Below are 25563 nucleotides of genomic sequence, written 5' to 3'. Positions count from 1 at the left end.
AAGGACCTTTTCAAATGTTTTTGTAAATTCCATGTAAGGTCCATTTGACTACAGCTATCTTCCACATGTTATCAGCAAGATCCAAACAATTTGTCCATTTCTTGCATATGGCCCTGATGTTCCACCTTGCCAACTGATGAGTAGGCATCTTGTTTCTTTGAGTTTGTTTTATTGTTTGTTTGGTGTAATGGATTCCTTTCACTTGTTGAGCAAGCAGTCGCTGAAGCAGATAAATTAACAATATGTTTCTAATTAGGTATTGTCTGCCTTGTGTGAGTGGTGGCTGTCAAATGGGATGTGATAATTCTTTTGCTGGTCTTGCACATTGCATGTCTAGGTGCCAATTTTCTCCACGTTTCTCTTCAACTTTAGATAAGTGCAAGAGACCCAGTTTTCATCGGCCATCATGAGGAGGTACAGCTAGGGGCTAGTCATTGGAGAGGCTTTGTGTTGACAGGAAGAGACCTAAACATTCGGCCTCAGTTTTCATACTACTGCTTCTCAGTGGTGTACATGGATATAGGTTAAAAATGCAAAGCAAACCATGAAATGCATGGTAACTCTCTTCACTCACACATTATAGATGCATCACATCAACCTATGGGATACAGGTGGATACTGGCTCAACACTGACTGATACAGATGACCCTGGTTAGCACCAAGGCTGGGATGCAACCTTTGAAGGTTTTCTTGCTTTTAAAGTAAAAATGCTGCCTTCCTCAACTTAAAAAAGTAATCACAATTGAGCAGGCATCCTTCAGCATTTCTACAGGAAGTGCAAAAACAAAATAGAGCTTGCAGTGAGTTCTCACTTAAAGTTGTGTTAGCATTTCTGAAAATCAAGACTTTTAATGTAGCTAGGTTCTGCCTTATTAGAAAAAAATTAAAATGTTATGCCGTCAAGTTGAAATATTTTATATTGCAAAATCCCTAAAGAAATAATTTTAAAAGGATAGTAAGTTAAATAAGAAAGACAAATTTAACTTGCACTTAAGTACAGGTACCTCCTTGTACACAGTCCTGCTTCCTGATATAGGTAACTGCGGACCCTCTATGCTTTGGACCCTGCATCTGGACACTTTGAGTTGTGGCCTCTCCCCACTCCCCAACCCTTTGAATTGTGGCCTTTCCCCAATCCCAACCTCTGAGTTGTGGCCTCTTCCCCATTTCCTGACCTCCAAATTGCAGCCTCCCTTACTGACCCAAACCTTTGCCACTTCCTTCTGGATTTGCATTCCTATTTAAGATCTAGATTAACTCTGAAGCTGGAGCTTCAACAGTTGGAAGTGCGAGCTCCAATTGTTCAGAAATGCTGGAGCTTTTACAGTTTTAAGTTATTTCTCAACTCACTTTGCTTGCTACTTTGACATCCTGAACACTTGGAGATTTAAGACCTGGGTTCAAGAGAAGAACAATGAGGCAGAAGCAATTTTGAAAATAATTTAAAATTATAAAAAAGGGTTGTTTTCAATCACTATAATGGAACCAATCACTAAAGCCAAATGCTCTAACTCCTATTAATTTCAAAAGAGAGTAGAGGGCGGCACAGTGGCTCAGTGGTTAGCTCTGCTGCCTCAGCACCAGAGACCCGGGTTCAATTCTAGCCTCGGTGACTGTCTGTATGGAGTTTGCACATTCTCCCTGTGCCTGCATGGGTTTCCTCTGGGTGCTCCGATTTCCTTCCTCAATCCAAAGATGTGCAGGTCAGGTGAATTGGACAGCTAAATTGCCCATGGTGTTAAGTGCATTACTTCATGATAAATGTAGGGTAATGGGTCTGGGTAGATTACTCTTTGGAGGGTCGGTGTGGACTTGTAGAGCCAAATGGCCTGTTTTCATGCTAACCTAGAGTGAGAAGACTGAGAGACTGTTTGGCAGAATGCCAATAACTGTTAATTGCAACTTTGCAAGACTATCCAAAGACACAAATATTAGGGGCATGTATGAAGGAATCACTAAAGCAACAGGCCTATTGGCAAAGGAACAGCTTTATTGGAAACAAAGGTGGAGAAAGTCATCACTGACTTCAATAAACAGTTGGAGATGTGGGAGGAACCCAATTTGAATCGCTGTAAAGCTCATAGGATTTGATGCCGCCCTGCCATAGCTCATCTTCTAAATTAAGCTGCTTCTCCCTCTAATGCTTTTTTTGGTGCATAGTAGGATGTGATTACTGCAACCATTACCTCTAGGTGGTACAAAAAGAATGCATGTGCAAGAAAGCATCTGACATTATTCTTAAAATTTGGAAAGCTGCAACCAGTATCAAAGTTAGTGCCGCTGGTAGGTTCCTGTGATCCAGGATTCAATGGCCTGAATCATATCCCACACTGAGTGTGAAAAACAGGGGTCAGATTTTGGAGGCTTTGAATGGCGGCTGAAACAGGGATGTTCAAGCAGAAGCACTATTCCAGCAGCCATCAATCGGTAGCCTGCAACCAGGATGAAGAGATGGTGAGGGGGAGCAGCAGATTGGGAGATGGAGGGAGCAGCTACCCCTCAGACATGAACACCTGGCTCCAGAAAGGGCCTATCCCTGTGCCGTGGGCAGTTGGAGAGGGTTGGGCAGCAATGTAGGGTGATGTGAGTATGGCAAAGGAACGGTGCCATTAGTGGTGTATGTGCAGATGATTCCTGTAGTCTATTGCAACCAGCTGACATCACAAGCTTTATCTGCACGTGTGGGGGCTATTTTAGTGTCATGAGTTATCATTTCAGAAATAGAAAACTCACCTCGTGGAGATGATGGCTCAGACAAAAAGAGACCAGTAAATCCTGAACATTTTCAGTCCACTGTCGTCTTCTGCATAAAATGTGACAGAGACGCATATGCCAGAGTGAAGCTCCAGAGCAGCTAGGCAGTGCTTATCATCACATTTCAAACAATTGTCACAAGATTTTTGATCAGCTCGAATTGACATCTTTGTAACCCTCTTTTGTCCTATAATCCCTTGAGCTCTCTGATTTTCTTAGTTTCATCATTGAAGGTTGTGCCCTTAGTTGCCAAGTTTCTAAGTTCCAAAATTCCCTCCTTAAACTCCTCTGGTTCCTCACTTCTGTCTGCTTTAAGACCCTCCTTTAAACCTAGACTGTGATTGTTTTATTCTCAGTTCCACAGATATTGTAGCAGTCCATGCCCACAAGCAAAACGACTTGCATAGTATCCAGGTTTGGATTGGTAAGATTGAAAATTGACAGTAATCATCACCAACAATGGAGATTGCACACTTCCATCATGACAATCAATGATATTACCATTGTCGAATCACTCACCATCAATATGCTGGTTGACCGGATGCCCACTTCAGTCCTTTTATCTCGATGTGGTTCAATGTCAAATTTAGTTTCATAATCACTACTGTGGTTTATCCAAATATAATTATTTTTGTAATTCCACTTTGTTGATGTTTAATACAATTGAGTATTGGATCTTTGATTTTCACAGATAGATGAGGATGATTTGCTTGGTTCAGCCTGCACTATTGACAACTCCAATTCACTTTTTGCTGATGCCATTGTAAGTACTGAGATTGAAAAAAATTCTTTACAATATATATATATGGATTATAATCATGATAAGATTATTCTAAATGTGATATGTTGCATTTGTTCTAATGAAACACCTTTTCATTTTCAGTTTTCTATTATTTTCTATATTGTTTTGGACAGCTCACTTCATTGACCAACCCTTTACCCATCTATAGCTTACCTTTTTTGTCTTGATTATGACCCTCTGAATCACTTCAGAATATTTTTCCATGTTAATGGCACTTAATAGATATATAGTTACTTTTTAAAATCTGTCTGGATATGTGATTATATAACTTCATGGCAGTTGGGACTTCAGTCTGGACCTTCTGCCTCAGTGATAGGGATGCTATCACAGCACCATGAGACATTTAAGGTGAATGTCAGGTGTGGGAAACACTCTATAATTTGTTTACCATGAATGATGTTATCCTATGACATGGGAATCACAATTAATAAATACAGATGTTAATCCCATAGTGTTCTCAGAGCTTGATGCAATCTCCTCAAGTTTTCTTCGTGAAAATTGAATAAATCATTGTCCAACCTCACTACTGTACCAAGGCTAGAGATGATAATTGATAATACTTACAGGAAATATTGCTGATCTAAAGAGTCCATAATGAACCATTGCATGGTTCTATTAGTTTCTATCAGAGAGGGTAGCTAGAGTTTCATTTTAATGTTTTATTCAAAAGGTGGCCCCTACTGTCGTGCAGCCGTTCCCTCAATGGCTAATCAACCTCTATGCTGCCATTTTAAAAAAACGCAATTTCAATTTTGTGTTAACACAACAAATAGAATTAATATTGTTTTAGGTTAGGCAAAAATATTTTGACCAAGGAGAGAAAGCAGATTATTTGTTGATGAAGCAGCTTAAATACTTAAAAATAGTTTGATACTTATAACAAGAAGTTCGTTACCTTACCTGTACAAATCTAATCACAGTGGGCAGAGCTCAATTTCAGAGATCTCCAATAAACAATTTTCTGGATGGGTGCAGATTTAACAGTATTGAAGAAGCTTGACAACATCCAGGTCAGATTGCATTATTTTGGATTGCATCCATTGGCATGTTTAGTCTGCAACATGTACAATCTAGAAGATGCACTGCAGCAGTTCATTATGGTTACTTTGACAGATGTAACTCATGAAGTATTAGAGCTACTATATACCTAATTGAATTAAATTTTATATTCATAACAAGCATTGACAAATCAGATTAGAACCAATATTAAATTTATCAATCAACATTTACCAAGGCAGGCAGGAATATCTCCATATAATAGTTTCAAGAAACAATAGTGGCCAATCAGGAGTAGGAGAGCCAAATTTTCCCAAGTACGTTTGCAATTCTATATTATCATGCTTTTGCTTCCTCCCATAAGCTTAAAAACCTATGAAATACTGAAAACATAAATTAATAAATTACAGAAATACATAAATTACAAAGCAACTTTTACTTTTTTGAAACACCTGTAACAAAATTTTCTGTCAGAGGTGTCCGCATATAAAAAGCCGAAACCTTGAATTCACAAAGGAATGCTAAAAAGATTCCAATGAATAATTTGTAGATCTAACCATGCATTTGTAAGCACCTTGTAGTTGTTGATGTAGGTTCGCTCGCTGAGCTTGAATGTTCATTTCCAGATGTTTCATCACCATTCTAGATAACATCTTCAGTGAGCCTCCAAATTAAGCACTGGTGGTGTAGCCCGCTTTCTATTTATATGTTTGGGTTTCCTTGGGTTGGTGATGTCATTTCCTGTGGTGATATCATTTCCTATGGTGATGTTATTTCCTGTTCTTTTTCTCAGGGTGTGGTAAATGGGACCCAAGTCAATGTGTCTGTTGATAGAGTTGTGGTTGGAATACCATGCTTCTAGGAATTCTCGTCCGTGTCTCTGTTTGGCTTGTCCTAGGATGGATATGTTCAAAGTTTGTGAGGCCAAGGGGTCTGAATAGTCTGGCAGTCATTTCCTAGATGCCTTTTGTGTAGGGGAGAGGGGCTAGGGTTTCTGGACATGTTTTGTCTGCTTGTTTGGGTTTGTTCCTCAGAAATCGGTGGAAATGACTGCCAGACTACTCAGACCCTTGGCATCATGGTAGCCCACAAACCCATCAACACACTAAAACAGCAGCCATTGAACTTAAAAGACCTTATACAGACAACAAGCAAAACTAATGTCATCTACAAAATACCTTGCAAGAACTGTAACAAGCACTGCATTGGACAAACAGGAAACTAGCCAACAGGATACAATGAACATCAACTAGCCACAAAATGATATGACCCACTCTCACTCGTATCCTTACATATAGATGAGGAAGGACAACACATCCGTCTGGAGAAAGCCAAACGGGGACAATGGACGAGAATTCCTAGAAGCATGGTATTCCAACCGCAACTCTATCAACAGACACATTGACTTGGGTCTCGTTTCTCCTGGAAAAAAAAGGAAGTGGCATCACCATGAGAAATGACGTCACCACAGGAAATTACATCACCAACCCAAGGAAACCCAAACATATAAATAGAAAGCGGGCTACACCACCAGTCCTTCATTCAGGTGCTCACTGAAAATGTTACCTAGTATGGTGACGAAATGTCTGGAAATGAACCTTCCAGCTCACCGAGCAAACATACATCCAGAACTTCAACCTGAGTTATAAATCTTTTCAAAACTTGCTAACCTTGTAGTTGTTTTTGAATCATTCTTGAATGAATAATCCATGCTTGGTTAGTTGTATAGAAATTGCAATCCATCCTCTGATGTTGTGTATGAATACTGCATTACTGTTAATAATTATTTACTCAAGAATCTGTACCTAGGTATCTTGGTACCTAAGGTGGTGCCATAAATGGTGACTTGTAAACTTTTCACTGTAATCAGGTGAGTACATGTGACAGTAAAGCTAATTCACTATAATTCAGTTCAATTCAATTCAATTCATGTGTAGAGGGAGACCTACAATTGACTCACTTGAGTTTAAATGCTTACTCAGAAGATTTAATTGAAGTACATTTAATTTGATTCCAGAGCTATTTGTTAAAGCAGAAGAAGTGCAAACAAGGACCTTTTAAACTTGATGAATTCCATGAATTTGCTATAAAAAACCAGGTCCTAATTAGAAGGGCAATATCAGCAAAGAACTGCTACTCCAAATTACATGCAGATATGTGTTTATTTAATTCTGATATGTGGGACTACTTTATTTGTTTATCTATTTGCTGTTCAAAGAATATTTATTTCAGTTTTCTGAGGTAATTTCTTCAAAAAATCTATTTACAGTTTTCTCCATGGATGTACGTGCCTTGCTCCAGTTCCACATCCCAGTATCCTCAATTATGAATGACAGAAGAGATCTACCTTTATATAAAAGCAATATATTTTAATGCTCGAATGTCACATTGAAGTATCTGTCTCACACTTGAAACGATGTATGAAGCATAGATATGATCGTTTGGACACTCTGTGTGGTCCTATTGCCAACATTTTCTGAAAAAGAAGAATGGCCTGGTGGTTTCTTAAAATCTGTCATCATGTATAGTTTCCTTAACAGAAATGTGGTCTTAAACATGGTGATTAGAAAACAGCATATCGTCTACCTTATGCAACATGGAACATCTGCTAATAGTAAAAGTGTTTGTGTGGCTCTGGTGTTTCATTGATGTTAGTATGTTCTTGTTCTCCTCATCAGATTTACCATGAGCATACTGTGATGGCTTTAATATTTTAGCAGTATTGAATTTACTGTGCATACATGAAGCTATCTGGAAGCTAGTGAAGCCCCCCTAAACTCCAAAAACCTTCCTTGGTCTTTATGGACCTTAGTGACCTCTGCAACACAAATCTTGTGAGCATGTTTCAAGTTACAAATGGAATTCCCAGACAGTGTTATTTAAATTGTATGGAATTAAAGTTTTTTTTAAGAATAGACAGAAATATTTCCAACTGGCGAGCAGGTATTTGAAGGTCCTTTAATTCATACGTGGGATATAGGTGATGCTGGCTGGTCTGTATTTATTGCCTCTTCCTACTTGGCCTTGAGAAGGTGGTGGTGAGCTGCCTCTTGAACTACTGCTGTTTAGGTAGATTCACAATATTGAAATGTTGGACGTTGAAAAGGATCCATGTTTTCACAATTTTTCTAGTTCATCCCAAATTCCAGTTGAATGAAGGCTACTTTAGGAGTGTGGGTAAGTTTCTGGACTGTGCCGAATTATCACTAGCTATCAACCAGCATGAATTCCAGTGAGACCTTAATAAATATTCAATAATTGTCTCAGACAAAGAATGGGATTGATTCCCTTTAAGGATATTGTATTCCCTTAGGAATATAACAAAAGCAACATCAATCTGTTATTCCTCTCTTCCCAGACTTTGAAGTCTGATGGAGTGGGTAAGAGCCATCCTGACTTCCACTGAAGCAGGAGAGGGGTCTCTGAAGTATGCTTGAAGGTGCAGTCTACCCAAACACATTGCAGTCCAAATTATGTTCATGATACCATCTTTAGTATGTGGGCAAATGTCTGGCCATGAACAACTGCCATTCACTCAGCCACAGATGGGCCAACAGCTTTGGAAAGTCTTATCCTATTAAATGTTGCTTCTTGCTATTTCTAATATGTTTGTAATCTGTCCAAAATTTAACTTTTCAAAAGAAACAAAATTGTGCAATTATTTGTTTTAGACAAGTTTGTATCAATTTGATAAACATATGATTACAGTATGTTCCAACTTCCATCTTTCAGAGTGCTGACCCTACCTCTTCCACTAAAGATACACATAACCATATTGGAGAAGAATCCTCAAGACTGCAATTAGCAAGTAGTCTTAATGTTTTGGAGGAACTGGATGCCTCTTCACCTCTCTCGAACTTAAATGGGGACCAGCCTTTTGATATTCTGCAGAAGTCTCTTCAGGAGGCTAATATCACTCAACAAACCTTGCAGGAGGAAGCAGATTTGGCAGCTGGCATTACTTCCACCCAGGACTTTTCTCAAACTCCACATCATGCTGCATCCTTTTCTCAGGTTTCACAATTACCTTCTGGCACTTCAACAGTAAGAGGCCTGACACAGCAGCAGATGAATGTAACACCGGCTCCCATTTTGCAGCAAGTTTTACGAACTCCCTTTGTAAATAATGAAGCTAATGTACAGCCTGGATTTTTTCAACAAATGGGCATCAACAGTGTTGCAATTCAGCATGTACCCAGCAGCAACCAAGCTGGTGGTATTGGACCAATCCAGCTGATTAGTTCATTGGATACTCAGCAGCCTGTAATGACTCTTAATCACCTTGAAGGGTCTCAGTTTATCTCGAAGAGCAGTGGACAACCACCAACTCTAAACCCTGGGTCTCTAGGTGGCTACAATATGTCATCTCTTCCTAACCAGCAACAAATGTCTTTGAGTACATCTGGTTTAAATGAAACCGGTGGGTTGTTGCTTCAGAGACGTGTGACAGCACTTAATGGAAACACTTACTATGGAACATCTAATATTGGCCAGGTACCACAACATATGTCTGTTCACTTTAGTGGTAATAACATTCAAACAGCACTGCCTTTGCATAATATTATCATTCAGCGAGGCCCTGTACCAAGTCAGCCGAAAATTTCACTTAGCATTCAACCTAAGCCCGCTCAAATGAACCAACAACAAACAGTTTACAATGTCAACAACCTGGAATTGCAGACAGCATTCAAACTCCAAAATGAAGTTGCATTACAACAACAGCAAATACAACATGGCCTTCCTTTTTGCTCCACAAACTCTTCTCAGAGTTCATCAGTGGGCCCAGCACTGGGTGTCAATATTGCAAAGCACCAGGTGACTAGAAAGTCTGCTAGACCACAAGTTTTAAATCAAACAGGAAACATCATAATTCATCCTCCCATTGGGCAGCATGAGCCTCTTGTATCCCAGAACCAGTTTTTCATTCCTACCAGCCTAGCATTAAATATGAATTCAACTGTTCAACACCTTCAGACTGCAAATGGACAGATTCTTCAAAATCGAACTGTACCAACCCAATTGGTCTCCAACCAAGTAGCTTCTGAATGTGTTTTAACAAATCGTAATTCTTCAGGTACAATGTTGACTACCCAGTCTTTTTCAGGACAGTTCTTGAATAATCAGAACTCTGCAGGACAGTTGGTTTCTAGTCAAAGTGGCATGGAACAAGTTATTAATGCTTCAGGAGGGCAGCTGCTAACAAACCATGGCTCATCGCAGCTAGTTACTGGGCAGGTTCCACTCCACCAGGCTTCACAGATGGTATTTAATCTTCCAACCACTCAAAGTGTACAACCCACTGCTGGTGGTTCAAGCATTAATACAGGAATATTTAAGCAATCTGGGCAGAATGCAGTCCGAGGACGGTCAATGCAAAACCAACTTGCTGTTTCAAATACACCTAGTTCTCTGTGCTCCAGCTACGTGTCTACAGTACAGCCTGTAATGTCAGCAAGCAGTGGTGGTGAAAATGTCACACAAGCGTGTTCCAGTGGTAATATTGTAATGGTTTGTCAGGGAGAGCAATCTCTTGTGACAGTACAGTCTGCCCAACAGCAACCACAGTGTCAGCAACAGTTGGGAATGAATCAAATTTACCGGATTTCCAATCCTTATCACCAAAATGCAGGTGCAATGCAGCCCTCGCGACAGGTTGTTTTCAGCCGGACGGACATGCCAATAACACAAACCAGCAATCAACAGCAATTTCTGTACTCCCAGGTAAGTGATGAATTACTGAATTTGTGAATGATAAATCTTTAAAGAAATAAAATACTGTACTATGGAAGCATCTTTTTCATCACTGCCTGAGCTATTCTCATAGTACAGCATTGCAATGTAGGTGCAATAATATGCTGACTTTATTGGTGCAAAATTCCACATGCACGCATGCATCTTTTAATTTTCTTTTAAAGATCCCAAAAGCTATGTAGTGCTTTATTAAATTATTTGTCTTTAAAAATGAGCGTTCTATCAGATGACTGATTGATAGAGTTTGTGAAATGTTTACCTGTTAGACTATGTGATAATTATTGTGTGTTGTTGCAAACACAGCTTATTTGAAACATTTAATAAGACCATAAGATGTAGGAAGCAGAAGTCGGCCGTTCATCTCATGGACTCTGCTCCGCCATTCAATTAGACCATGTTTTCTCAAATAATCCTCAGCTGTATTTTCCTGCCTATTCCCGATAACATTAATTCCCTTAATTAAAAATGTATCTATCTTGACCTTGAATATACTTCATAATCCATCTTTGACAGCTTTCTGCAAAAATATTCTGCAGATTTACTGAAGAAATTGCTTCTTATTTCTGTTTAAATGTGCGATTCCTTATTCTGAGATAATGTCCTATGGTTCTAGACTTTTCGACAACAGGAAATAACTCTCTTCTGCCCTGTCAAGTCCCCTAAGAATCTTTTATGTTTCAATGAAGTCACCGCTCATTCTTCAATGAGCACAGACCCAACTTACTCAACCTAAGACAGTCCCTCCATTCTGGCATCAGCCTCGTGAACCTTCTCTGCACTGCCTCCAAAGACAGTATATCTTTCCTTAGACAAGGAGCCCAAAAATGTTCTTCATATTCCAGCAATGGTCTGCCTTGTGTTTTGTATTGTTTTAGCAAAACCTCCCTACTTTTATACTCCATTTTCTTTGAAACAAAGACCAATATTCTATTTGCCTTCCATCCTCCTGCTGAATTTCTATGCTAGCTTTTTGTGATTCATTCCTGAGAACTCCAATTTCCTTTGTTCCATAGCCTTCTCCACTTAAATAATGTTCAGCTCCTCTATTCTTTCTGCCAACGCGCATAACCTCACATTTTCCCATATTCCATCTGCCACGTATTTGCCCACTCACTTAACCTGTCTGTCTTCCTCTGCAGACTCTGCGTCATCCTCACCACTTGCTTTCCCATTTATTTTTGTGTCATCTGCAAACTTGGCTATAGTACATTGCTTCTTCCAAGTTGTTAATATATATTCTAAATATTTTTGGTCCCAGAACTGATCTCTGGCACTGTGTTAATTGTAGATTGTCATTCCTGAAAATGCCCCCATTACGCTAACTCGCTGACTTCTGTTGGTTAGTCAATCCTCTATCCATGTTCATACATTACATCCTATGCCTGGAGGCCCTTATTGAGTAGCCTAATGGTCTTTTGACAAATACCTTCTGAAAATCTAAATATATTATATCTACTGCTTCCTCTTTATCTATCCAGCTTCTTACTTCCTTAAAGAATTCTAGTAAATTGGTCAGACATGATTTCCCTTCCATGAAATCTTGCTGACTTTCTACTTGATCATATCATGTATTTCTAAATGCAGGTTGTTATGCTATAACATGACAGTTGTCTTTCTCCGCAACATCATGCTGTAGAAAATCCCACTATGGAAACCCTATTAAATATTAAGTTATAGAAGATCTCTAATAGAAAATTGCTATACCCATTCAGTACAAAGTTTGCGTTATCCAAACAATGTCCACAATTTGTCAATCGCAATAAAGCCAATTCACACGAACGAAACATGTGTTATAGCAGAATGACCTGTGCTGTGCAAATCCCTTCCCAATATCAGTTGTTAACTTAACTAGCCTACAGTTCCTGTTATTTATTTCCTTCCCTTATTGAATAAAATTGTTACATTGGCAGTTTTCCACTCCTTTAAAACTTTTCAGACTCTAAGGATTCTTGGAAGATTACTATCGGTGCATCCACTATCTCTACACTCACTTCCTTTAATGCTGGGATGCATCCCATCAGATTCCAGGGGACTTACTGGCTTTTAGTTCCTTTGGTTTCCATTGTACATTTCCTCTACATTTGCCCCTGACTAATGCACCTCATCTACACATCCCTGAACACTATGGGCAATTTAGCTTGTCCAATCCATCTAACTTCACATTTTTGGATTGTGGGAGGAAATCAGAGCTTATGGAGGAAACCTACAAAGACATGGGGAGAATGTGCAAAGTCCATGCAGATAATCACCTAAGGTTAGAATTGAACCTGGGTCCTTGGCACTATTTGGCAGCAGGGCAAACCACTGAGCAATCGTGCCTTCTTAGAATCCTTCTTTGCTATGAACCATTAATTATTTTCTTAAACATCTACCATTATTCTTCAAGTACTTTTGCTGCTGAGTCCCTTTACCAGATTCAAAATAGCCTGATCTCTGGTTGGATCTGCAAGATATTTTTCTTGGAAACTGTTCCATATGCACTCTGTGAATTCTTTCACATGTCTTCCTCTCTCAATCTATCCCAGCTACATGAAAGTTAAAGTCTCCCATGATTAACTGCCTTTGTTATATGCACTCATCATCTCCTAATTTATTCTCTGTCCCACTGAAAAGCTACTGTTACGGGAGCTGTGTATTACTCACAACTGTGTCTTCCCATTTTAACTTCTTACCATCACTCAAATGGATTGTACATCTTTTGATCCAAGATCACGTCAAGCTATTGTACTTATTTGATCTCATACCAACAATTCTACCCTGCTATCTTTTCCTTCCTATTTGTTCTTTTCAAAAGTCACATATCCCCAAATATGTAATTCCTGGCTATGATCTCTTTGTAAACATATCTGTGTCATGGTTAAAAGAGCATATCCATTAATCTGTGCTTGTGCCATTAATTAATTCATTTTGCTCCAAATTCTATGAGCATTCAAATAAAGAGAAATTATTTTTGTCTTTTTACATTTTGTTTTCCCTTTTTGACCCTATTTATTGCTCGTTTTGTATGTTTATACACTCTATTCCTTCCTGTACAATTCTGAGTGTCATTGTCAAAATAGCTGCCCTGTAATGCTGCCACATCCTCTTATTTTGTAAGGCTACATTCCCTCTCTCTCAAACCCTTCCTCCTCTAATTAGTGCAAACTCTCTGTACAGTCCTAGTTATTCAATTCACCAGGACAATGGCCCCAGCACAGTTCAAGTGAAACTCATCTCACTGGAACAACCCCTTTCTACACTACTATTGGTGCCAGTGCCACACAAACTGAAACTCATTCCACCTACATCAATCTTTAAGCCATGCATTTAACTTAATTTACCCTATGCCAGTTCGCCCGTGGCTCAGATAGTAATCCAGAGAGTTTCAGCTTGAAGGTTCTGTTTTGTAATTTGGCTCCTAAGATTTATTAAGCTGTGAAGTAATATAGGAAGTAATGTGATGGGTGCTGAAGAAATTGGCCCTGACTTGTAAGGCTTCTTCAGAAATCATAAATCCCAAATATAGGTGTAGTGTTAGGCACTATCATTGGAATAATGCAATGACTTGGAGAATGAACAGAGAGACACCGAGCAAGACACTTTGAAAGTGGAAGGGAAGAAGAGTTCATAACGAATCATTATTCCACAGTAGCAGCTAATGCTGTCCAGGCTATCCCTTAGTACCCTGTGTTGGATTCCGTGGGTGAACCAGCATTAATGGAAGATCTGCAAAATGCATTTAGACATAGTAAAAAAAAAAGCCTGTGGCCACAATGATATTCTAGCTGAGGTCTTCAAAGCTGGAGAACCTTTGCTCTGTCAGGAAATACAGTATGCTGAGTTGAAGTAGCTGTAGTTGAATAGTCATAGAGATGTACAGCAAGGAAACAGACCCTTTGGTCCAACTCAGATATCCTAAATTAATCTAGTCCCATTTGCTAGCACTTGGCCTACATCCCTTTAAACACTTCCTATTCCTATACTTATCCAGATGCCTTTAAAATGTTGTTTGTACCAGCCTCCACCACTTCCTCTGGCAGCTCATTCCATACACGTACCACCTTCTGTCCCTTAGGTCCCTTTTAAATGTTTACCCTCTCACTATAAACCTATGCCCTTTAGATTCCCCCACTGTAGGGAAAAAAGCCTTGTCTATTTAATGTAACCATGCCCCTCATGATTTTATAAGCCTCTACAAGGTCACCCCTCAGTCTGTGACGCTCCAGGGAAAACAGCTCCAGCCGATTCAGTCTCTCCCTATAGCTCAAACTCTCCACCCTGGCAACGTCCTTGTAAATCTTTTCTGAATCCTTTAAAGTTTCACAACATTCTTCCTATAGAAGAAAGACCAGATTAGCACATAATATTCCAAAAGTGGCCTAACTAATGTGTTAAAGCTGCGTGATATGACTGTGAGATTTTTGACCATGTTTCTTTGTTTTATTCTCCTTTTTTGTAAGAAGGGCTGTAATGTTTAAATTTTTTTAACTTCGTTTCTTTCTTTTTCTGCTTTGTACCTGAGATTTTGAACCTAGGTACCTTTGTACCTAAGATGGTGCTGTAAGTGGCGACTTGTAAACTTTTCACTGAACTGAGTACATGTAACAATAAACCTAATTCAATTCAACCTTACTAAACATGTGAAGGTCAGGTGAATCTTAGCTCAGAATCATGATTGGATATTATTTAATGCTCCATATCCTAGTAGTTACCAAGCAGCAACCTCTACGTCTGGTGTAGTTGATGAGATATGCTATTTGAAGCTGTATTCACTGACCTTGACCATTTGTTTGAGTTCATTGAACTTTTTTCAGTGCTGCATCCTAGTCCTTTGGTTTTGACCTTGTCAATTCCTATGGATGCTGCATATTTCTCCTCAACCCTAAGGCTTCAGTGCCAAAGTTTGAAAATGTGGAATGACACACCATCTTCTTCTCAGTCAGAATTACTTGTAGAATGAAATCCAGTACCTCCTCCAGCCACAATACCTCTCCTATCTGTGAAGATTGGAACTTCAACTCACGTTAGCCTCTTACAATTTTTGTATCCTTGCTGAGGCTTACTAGTTAGTGTTGTAGACTATAACTCTAGTAATGAATGGGCAGCATTAAATTGATGTGCATTGTACATTGAAAGCACCAGACAAGTTAGTTCCGCATTATAATTTCTGTGGCTGTTTCAGGGCATTATTGAATTTTATAAATATATTGTGGTGCTATTATTAATTTTCAAACAGTATTTTGAAAATATCAAAAGCAGATTTGACTTTTTAAACTTAAAAGTTAATATTTCTCTGGAGTATGTTTATGCTTTAATGTACTGAAATTTATTATTCTTTTAAGTTGAGTGGGAGCAAGAACAAAATAATTACCATGATTAGATTAAAAAATCTTTTTGTGACTGTTCCAGAATTTGTTTTAGACATTTACTAAAATGCTTATGTATGAATTAATATATCAGAATTGTAAATGTATTAATTAGTATGCTGATTTATTTTCCAAAGTTGTGCGTTTGTATGAACTGCTTAACAGAATGCTTCTATGTATTCAGTGTCTGATTTTATTCATACATCGACATGATTGCAGGCTCCAAAGAAAATGATGGCGACAAGTAAACACCAATCAGTCACTAGTCACTCCTTGGCTAGCTTGGGGCAGCTCTCCAGTCAAGTTTCAGCTTCTCCCTTTGGTAGTCAGACTCTGCCAAGTTCTGTTTCTAATGATGGCATACAACAGCCCCATATACCCAACTTATTGAGCAATACAGGGATCCATAGCAAAACTACATGTGTGGGTGAGTAAGGGAAATTTCAGTGTAATTGTATGGATGGAAATTGCAACAAGACCCACCGCCTTTTATTTTCATTTTTTTTTGTGTTTCATTGTTTTTTGTTGTGTTTTTATACACAGGGTGTACTTGTATAATGAATATACTGTAAAAGTGTTGTAATGAGGCACCTAGAAATATGGGTAAAATAAATGATAGTGCTGTAAACTTGCAAAATATGCATATTGCCTGAAGTAGACAATAAATGATTAAGCATTTGAATAGAGAAAGCATGAATTAGTATTTCAGTTGCAAAGTCTGCATGAAATCTCAAATTGGCTACATTTTTCAATAATACTGAGATAAAAAAAAGGGCAGACAATGTATACGAAAACATTATTTGTTAAATGTAGATTGAAGATAAAAATTGTAGAAAATTCAGAAATTAGGATAAAATTCAAAATCCAAATCAATTGTAATTCAAAGGAGTAGCATGTCAAGGAAATAATTGGCACTTTTTAAATCAACAGGAGCTAAACAATGGAACAGAGGAACCTTGGAGTTCAGGTGCACGGTTCTCTGAAAGTGGAGGCACAGGTAGACAAGGCAGTGAAGAAGGCTTTTGATACACTAGCCTTCATCAGTCAGGGCGTTGAGTATAGAAGTTGGGAAGCTATGTTGCAGATTGTACAGGATGTTGGTGAGGTTGCACTTGGAGTATTGTGTTCAGTTTTGGTCACCTTGCTTTGGAAGGAAGTTATTCAACTGGAAAGAGCGCAGAAGAAATTTACAAGGATGTTGTCACAGCTCAATGGTCTGAGTTATTATAAGAAGAGGTTGGACAAACTAGGACTTTGTTCTTTAGAGCGTAGGAGATGATGGTGAGGATCTTATAGAAATGTATGGGATCATGAGATCATGCCTCATGAGAGGCATGGATAATGAGAATGCATTCAGTTTTTATTCCAGGGTTGGGCAATCGAGGACTTGAGAGCATCAGTTTAACTGAGAGGGAAAAGAATAAAAGGGAACCTGAGAGGCAACTTTATTGCACAGAAAGTGTTAATGCACATGGAATGACCTGCCAGCAGAAGAGTTTGAGGCGGGTGCATTAACAACATTTAAAAGGTATTTGGACAAACACATGGATAGGAAAGCTTTAGAAGGAAAAGGGGTCAACTTCAAGGAAATGGGGTTAGTGTGGGTGGACATTTTGGTAAGTATGGAACAGTTTGGGCCTAAGGGCTTGTCTCCGTGCTGTAGGACTCTATGACTCTCTAATATCAGGTCAAAGCAAACTGAAACTTTTAAAAATTCATGAAGACAGATAATGGTTTTCCTGTGAAATACTTTGGCTTCTTACTTCCTGAAAGTGTCACGTCATGTTGTGTAGGATGTATAAGTAAAAAATGTACTTTCTCCCATGGTGTCTTGGCACATGTATTATGTCAAAGTTTTCTATTAAATGTAACTTGAATGTAAAATGAATTAGGTCTTTTTGACTTTTACTTTCCTTTAGTGGAGAATAAACAAAAGAAATATTATTCATTTTTTGATCCATATTTGAGGAAAAAGTTTGACAAAATGGCTTTTCCTAGTGTTTTCTCTTGCTTTCTAATAGTACATCTATTAAAAAATTGCCTTTAGAAAGATGTAGCCATTTACAGCAGTAACATCTTCCGTGTTACAATATGCATGTATCTAACTAAAGCAACTGTTTCTAAAAAGATTAGGAATGCTTTTTGACATGTATGAACCAAATGAATTGCAACTGTTTGTTTAAATCCATTTATACGGTATTTCTTAAACATAAGGTGTATTAGGAACAGCTATGAAGGTTATGTGACTCTTATTGTCACGACACTGAATTTCAGCAGAATTGAGGCACATAATGTATTTTATTTTGTTTTAATGAACATTACCATCAGAGAGGTAAGTATAGGTTTTCGTTAAGATTTTTAAAATTAGTTGCGTGAAAATATATATGAAGCCTTTGTATTGTGTCTTGGAGATTTTCTATAATGATGTACAGTATAGAGTTTATCAACTCAGAAATAGAATTCCCTATGATTAGTTATAAGTTGAACAACTAATTAAAGGCAAACGCCTTGTTTCTTTAGTAAATTAGCAAATTTAACATGCTCTATGATACTATTTCTTTAAGTGTACTTTACAAAGTTGTGTTCTATATTTCTGTATATTACAGCTGCGCAAATGAATGACAGCCAACTTCACAAAACAGCTGGTACTTTACAACAACACTTGGGACAGCTGCATTCACTGCAGGATAAGATGTTAGGACAGCCAGAGATGCAGAAAATTTCACAAGTAAGTTGCCTTTATGGTGTCGTTTTTCCGTCCGATGCAATTTTACAATTGTTATGCTATCAGCTTGTCTTGATAATAAGTTAAGCAAAATACAGTACCTTAAAATGTGGCTGTCAATTATGAATTTTAATAATTATTGAATATGTAAGTAATCTTCCCAAAAGAAGCAGTGAAATTATGACAAAACTTTTATATATTTTTCCCTTAATAGTTAAGCTTAGAGTCATAGAGATGTACAGCACGGAAATAGACCCTTCGGTCCAACTTGTCCATGCAGACCAGCTTAAATGTAGTGAATAGTTGATGTGTCAATATTAGAATAAACTTTTAAAAACTTACTTCATAAAGAAAACTTCACTATTTACAAAGCCACATTCAATACAATATTTTTATGGATTGCTCCAATGTCTTTGCATCAGAATATTAAATGAGATGTCAATTGAAAGGATTCTCCTTATATTACAAAAAGTAATTTGTTTTTTTTTCGTATGTATCTGCTTTTGTAGTTTTGAATGTGAGAAATATGCAAAATTCTTTCTGTACAAGATGTTTAGTAAAAATGTAGTTGTCAGAAAGATTCATGGAAAATGCAAAGAATGATATTCTATTTAAAATTATCGTGAATTTGCTAACAATTTGAACTATTTAATTATTTTAAATATTTTCTCATATGCAATATGAAAATATTCATTTACTCTAATGGTATATCTTCAAGAGATTGAGTTGCCATAAATTGGTATTTACTTTTCAAAACACCACAGTAAACTGAGCAGGTCTAAAATTCTACCTTGAATAACTTCTTAGCTAGTTCAGTCAAACATGCTTAATATTCAGATATTAGAAAGGAGCTTTTTCTTTACATTGAACACCAGCTTGGTTTGCTATTGTTCAGCAAACTGAAATCTATTTATTGATTGACTGATTGTTTCCAAGTGGATTAGAAAGCTGTAATTTGAAGTGGCATTCTGCAAACAAAAATTAGTGTGAACTGTTCCACAATGCCACAAGTGTATTATGATCTTTTTGGAGATAGGTTAGGCTATACTTGTCGACATATTGTTAAAGTTGCTATGTATTACTTGTATTATTTGTGATGTACATGTATATAGTTTTATGTCATTAGTTTGTTTCATTGTAGTTCGAAGGCCAAAATGTTGGACAGAAGAGACCTGCTTCAAAGCAACTTACTAAAGAAAGTTTGTATGTATATTTGTTCAACTGTTTACTGCACATTTTGTTCATGTGTATTCCTATCTAATACTTTCTATAGCTGTCTTTCTTCTGAGCCAACACTGCACATTCTTAAGTCATTGCTTCTGTTGCTCTATTCCATCACATCTCTGCCTCTGCTTTCGATGGCTTTGTCTCCTGCATATCCTTCATTATCCTCTCTTATCCCTTTGCTAATGGAAAGGGCATGTTCATGCATTGCATCTTTTTCAACTATAAAAAAGCTTGGGGCACAGCTAATCTTAGTGGGCGGCACGGTGGCACAGCAGTTAGCACTGCTGCCTCACAGCGCCTGAGACCCGGGTTCAATTCCCGCCTCAGGCGACTGACTGTGTGGAGTTTGCACGTTCTCCCCGTGTCTGCGTGGGTTACCTCCGGGTGCTCCGGTTTCCTCCCACCATCCAAAGATGTGCAGGGTCAGGTGAATTGGCCATGCTAAATTGCCCGTAGTGTTAGGTAAGGGCTACATGTAGGGGTATGGGTGGGTTGTGCTTCGGCGGGTCGGTGTGGACTTGTTGGGCCGAAGGGCCTGTTTCCACACTGTCATGTAATGTAATGTAATGTAATCTAATCTAATCTAATCTAATCTAATCCTTGGTGCTTTCCCTATGGCAAGGCTTTGGCCAATCAAAGGAGGTGATTTTCCTAGTTTGGATTCAAACAAATCCTTAACTCTAACTGTTCCCTGTTGCATTCCCAATCTGTCCCCTTGGTAACCAAGCAACACCTTCTTCACATGTAGATTAATTTGTTGCTGCCTCTGAGATTTGGTATTTTTGTATTTCATTCCTGAGACTGCAAGCCAAAAAGCTTCAACTGCATGTCTCTCTTGTTAGTAGTTCTCAAGATTTTGTGTTGTGGGTCCATAGTTACATAACTAGGTCAGACTAATATTAGTAACTTTTTGTAGAAAAATATCCAATAGGCATGGACAAAACCTTCAATCAATCAGTCTGTTTGGATTCATACAAATGTCTCAGTGCAGACCTATTGTGGTACTAAATGCCCCCTTCTTTTAACAATTTAATTAATTAAGCTATGAAAATCTTCTCCACAGAAACATAACTTGAATATAAATATATACCACATCATTCCTCAATATATATTTGAAAAGCTATGGGCCTAATTAAACCCACTACCCTAGTGCAAAAAGTGTAGTCAGTAGTTTTTTGGGAGGCACACAGCTATCATGCAGTACATTTCATTGAATGATTCTAGCCATTGAAATAGGCTAGATAAATGTGCAAGTTATTTTTAAACTGTAAATTAACAAGTTGTCTCATTTGATCGTTGCTTTTTATGTTTTTACTTAAGGATTCTTCAGCAATTACAAGAAGAACAAAGAAATGTTCTACAACCTGACTATAAAACACCCTTCAGTTCGCTAGGGGATGCCATGCAACGGCTTCTTCCATATCATGTGTTCCAAGGGAATCTGCCTTCCCAAGAGGAATTTCAGAGAGGTAAATATTTGAATATATAAATACCATTTTGGTATAAAAAGTAGTAATTCATATTTTTATGTGGTTTCAATAGCAATATTTCAGTCTGCAAAAATTAGGAATTATTTATTCCTAGTCTTTTATAAGTTCTTTGTGCTCTGATTGCTTAATTACCCACTATAACTGTATGGTTCTTCTGGAGTTTATGGCAACAAATGTGAAACAGTTAGCATTTGCTTTATTGTCTGTATCCGGATAGATAAAAGTTTAAACAAAGGCAGTGAGGTGCAAATAAAGAAACTAATTTAGTACCATTTTCCTCCAAAAATGTGCACATGTGCACCCTTCTGGTGCTGGATGCCATTTATATGCAGGTGCTCGCATAGTGAGCATCTACTGAAAGAAATCATGGTAGGCAGTTGCACTTTCAGTCAGCGTTGGTACTGATTTGAGACCAGCATTTCCATTTTGGCACTCAGTACTCACAAATAATGCCCTCTGTTAACCTTGCAGACTGAAAATGCCTTGACCAGTGCTATTTACAGGGATCATTAACTACATTTAAGTTAGTTGCTGTCTGATTTTTGTTAGCTGTTTCTATGATAATAGAGGTGTTTGGTGCTTTATATGATTGTTAAGTAGCTAAGGTTTATAGGAGTTTAAATAGGAGTATGATAAGTGTTGAAGGACTTTGATCTTAATTTACACAATTACACAGGATTCTACACAATGGCTTCTCCCGGACATGGTGCAGCAGCCTGCGTTTCCCCTGTGCATGAGTCAGATTGGGAGGAAAAGGGTCAACACAGAGAGGTGCAAGCCACTAGAAGAGGGAAGAGGTGGACAAACAATCCTCTAGAAGGACCCCTTCTTGAACCTCAGTGGGGAAATCGTGTGCTGGATGTCTCCACTTGACTAGGGATATCTTCACTGAAATCTGCCAGCTATTGCGGCCTCAATGCAGGACAAGGACAATGTTGTTACTGGCTCTGAAGACCATGAATGTTTCTCCATCTGGTTCTTCCACCATGTATTAATTGTGACATCTTACAGTTTTGCACTGACCTTTTGTATGAGGCAAGTCATAGATGTTCTGTATTCCAAGAGAGCTGAGAACATTTCATTTTCTGTTGTCAGAGAGAAGCAGGTGTATAAGCACGTTGCACCATGTGGATTGCAATCTTCCAAAGATGCGGGGTGCTGCTGCATGCACATTTGCAGAATGTCATTTCAGCTCCTTATGTTGAACTGGTGTGCAACTGTTCAAGCAGCAGCCATGAAACCTTAATTCTGTTGCCATCCACTACGCCATCTGCATTTAGGCCCTCATGACCAGAGTTTTGCTTCTGGGTGGCAAAAGCTACCCTTTGACAAGATGGTTGCATTCTGGTGTCCTGAATTCTTGTCATATTTAGCAGAGCAAGATTCACAGTAGTCTGTGTGCATCAAAACTTCACCAACACAAATAGATTGCTCTTGCTACCAGTAGTATGGAGACCAGCTACAGGAGGGGAGGAGTAGACGGGAAAGTGAAGAAGTAACAACGAAGACCATCTCTGGTTGGATTGTCTGATCAAGTCATCTTACTGCACTGTGAGGAAACGTAACCCAATTCCTATTTACCTCCATCCAACTCTATTTTGCCAATGTGATATCACACAGTCTACTTAGTCACAAAGTAAGTTATGGAAAAAAAAGTCACCACAAAATAAACATTCCAAACTAATTTTATCTTTCAAGCTGTGCCATGCTGCATATAAATGTCAACTGATCATCTTTGTTCATTCTCTGTGTGCTTCTATGCCTTTGTTTGTCCGTGTGTTTTATGCAATGGCTGCTGGATGTTTGGTGGACAGCACCTGGCTTTTAGTGGGAGAGACTCCGGATGACTTTGCAAGATAACCGTAAATAGCTTTAAGCATAGAACGCCGGTTTAGGAACGAGAGGGAATAGATTGGGCTGGTTGGCATGGATTGTTGGAGTTGCAGTGGTAGAAGGATGAATGCTGTCATTTTGCAAGGGTGAAAACTCCTGGAGCTCATTTTCTCGAATGAGATGCCATTATTATGTGTTCCTCACATTAGAGTTACCATCAAGGTGACCTACAGCATCTGCTTCAGCCATAACATGTTTATGAGTTGCAGTTTAGCTTTAAGTAGTATTTTAACTTGTACTAGCCTCTCACGATGTTGCAACCTCTACTCAGTTGTGTAGCTTATCAGTAGCACATTTAGTGCTAGCTGCAAGTATGACGAAGTGGCATGAAGTTTGTATCAGCCTGATCAGAAGAAGTGGGCACAAAGTATTTTTGCATTGTGGCCTTTGACTTGTTTTCAAGCCTTGTTCAATTTTGTGCTCACTGTTATAGTTAAGTTTTGTAAAACCAAATATGAGTTCGGGTGCATTGGTAGCAGAGAAAGGTCGGGGACATACATTGCGGTGAGCAGGATTTGAGCAGCTTCCTCTCCTAAAGTACCCAAAGTATAAGCAAAATTTTCCCTTTTCTTATAAAACGTGCTGGACTTATGTCAAACTCACCTTATTGCCCGCCTATCAACTCATTAGGAGCTGACAGGCAAGCAAGGGCAAATATTCTTGCCACCAGTAGCTACTGACCATTCAAAGGCCAGCATTTTCAGAATCCTAAAGTCAGCCATTTAAGGCCTATTCCTCAGGGGATCCAGTGATGAGAAGGTAAGTATTTTTATTTTTTGTCACAGTAGGGATCATAGGGAGAAGGGATGTTAGGGAGTTGGAGGCAAGGGTAATGGGATGACTTTTGGAGCCATCCCTTTGTCCTCCAATCTGTTCCTCCACCTGAACCTTTTAGGCATGTCCCCATGGTTCTCAATTAGGAAACTGGAATCTTTTCTCACTTGCCAGAGAGTTAGCATGTTGAAGTCCTTAAATGGCCATTAATTGACCACTTAATTTGCTCCCTACCTCCTTACAAATGTCAGTTGCAAACCAACCAATTAAAAAGAAATGGGACCCTACAATGATAATACGCTTTCAGCAGCCTAAACACCTGAGGTGTTGATTTTACATAGTAACTGCAGTTGAAACTGCAGTTATTTTCCTGAAGAAGAGAGCATAGACCCAGGAGACAGGTAAGTTTGCTTATTTTGGATAGGGTGAAATTGGACATGAAAGGAAGGGGAGCAAAAGGCTGAGGGTATTGGAGGTAGGAAAAGGAGGCACAAAGGTGATGGGGTGGGAGATAACATCTTTTCGGGTGGCACATCAGCTCTAGTGCTCACAGGTCACCTCCCAAGGGTGTACATGGTTTCATTCCATATTATCATCAATTTGGTTTAAAAAAAAGCCCTTCCACTTTTGCCAGTGCACTGGGTTGGTAGTGGGTGGGAACATGGGCTAGCTACCTGTCATTTTTTATGTGTCTATCCCCTCCCATACCCCAAACCTGCCAAAAAACACACCGATGGTCACTGTAAAATCCTGCACTACCTGTTGATACTTTTTTGCTATTATAAGGTACACAGTTAAGTTGTTCATCACAGATTTGAAACAAATACTACAGCCATTTTAGCCATTTTGAACATTTGCAGTTTGGTGGGGAGATGGTGGCATAGTGGTAATGTCATTGGACTAATAATCCAGAGTCCCAGGCTGGTGCCTTGGGAACGCTGTTTTACATCCCATAACAATAGCTGGTGCAATTTAAATTCAATTAATAAATCAGGATTTGTAAACTGAGTCACAATAATGGTGGCCATGACAACTACTGGCTATTGTTTTAAAAACTGACCTGGTTCACTAATTTCCTTTGGGAAGAATATCTGCCATCCTTACCTGGTCTGACTCTTAACTGCCCTGAGTTCAAGGGCAATTAGAAATGGGCAACAATCTTCACACCCTTTGAAAAAATCAAGAAAACTTTAAAAGAGAGATAATGTTATTTTGCTGCTGCACTCTTATTCAATCAATTCCTTGCAGGCTTCAGGCATAGCTTGGTTTTTGCATTTTTTTGATTTTTCTGCAGCTTCCTATTTTCTGTTTGAGATGGCTTGGTGGCAGTTGCAATTTATATTTCAACAACACAGTTTTTAAGATGGATATCCTGTTGGGTAAACCTGTCTATGTGCTGATTATAGAGAAGGAAGAAGAGGATCTGAGGAGACTTAAAAGGGAGGTCTGTTTGCACTGAAGTAGTCTTGCCGCATTCGCTCTTACCTCACATTTCACATCTCCTTCATAAAACTTTCATGGTGCGAACAGCTCTTCCCGTGGCTGTCAAGGTAACCACAGCCTTTAACTTCAATGCTACTGGATCCTTTCTAGCAACGGCAGGGAAATATGCCAAATTGCACAACCAGCGCTTCTCCAAGTAGATGACAGATGCCTTTCTTGGCAGAGCTTGTTCTTTTTCTGAATGAAAATAGATAGCAAGAGAGATGACTGCTGCTCATTCTCCTATTATGAAAGATATATTGATGATGCATTTAGAACATAGAACAATACAGCACAGAACAGGCCCTTTGGCTCTCGATGTTG

The 25563-nt window shown here is 38.7% G+C and overlaps 1 protein-coding gene across 4 annotated transcripts in view; it reads left to right on the top strand.

The window, feature by feature from the left end:
- bicral (BICRA like chromatin remodeling complex associated protein) overlaps nucleotides 1-25563 on the top strand; it is a 72311-nt gene that overhangs the window by 36671 nt on the left and 10077 nt on the right. For 3 of the 4 annotated variants that reach the window (XM_043695715.1, XM_043695716.1, XM_043695717.1), the window contains 6 exons: nucleotides 3446-3517; nucleotides 8285-10273; nucleotides 15868-16075; nucleotides 18255-18376; nucleotides 19515-19576; nucleotides 20921-21069. In XM_043695715.1, coding sequence (XP_043551650.1) covers nucleotides 3446-3517; nucleotides 8285-10273; nucleotides 15868-16075; nucleotides 18255-18376; nucleotides 19515-19576; nucleotides 20921-21069 — 2602 coding nt within the window. Of the gene's footprint in view, nucleotides 1-3445; nucleotides 3518-4476; nucleotides 4567-8284; nucleotides 10274-15867; nucleotides 16076-18254; nucleotides 18377-19514; nucleotides 19577-20920; nucleotides 21070-25563 lie in introns of all 4 variants that reach the window. The other variant, XM_043695718.1, reaches the window with a different exon arrangement.

This window comes from Chiloscyllium plagiosum, chromosome 9 (genome assembly GCF_004010195.1).
Source record: "Chiloscyllium plagiosum isolate BGI_BamShark_2017 chromosome 9, ASM401019v2, whole genome shotgun sequence".
Taxonomy (NCBI): Eukaryota; Metazoa; Chordata; class Chondrichthyes; order Orectolobiformes; family Hemiscylliidae; genus Chiloscyllium; species Chiloscyllium plagiosum.
Note: the sequence above shows the minus strand (reverse complement) of the source record. Positions and strands in the feature narration are given on the sequence as shown.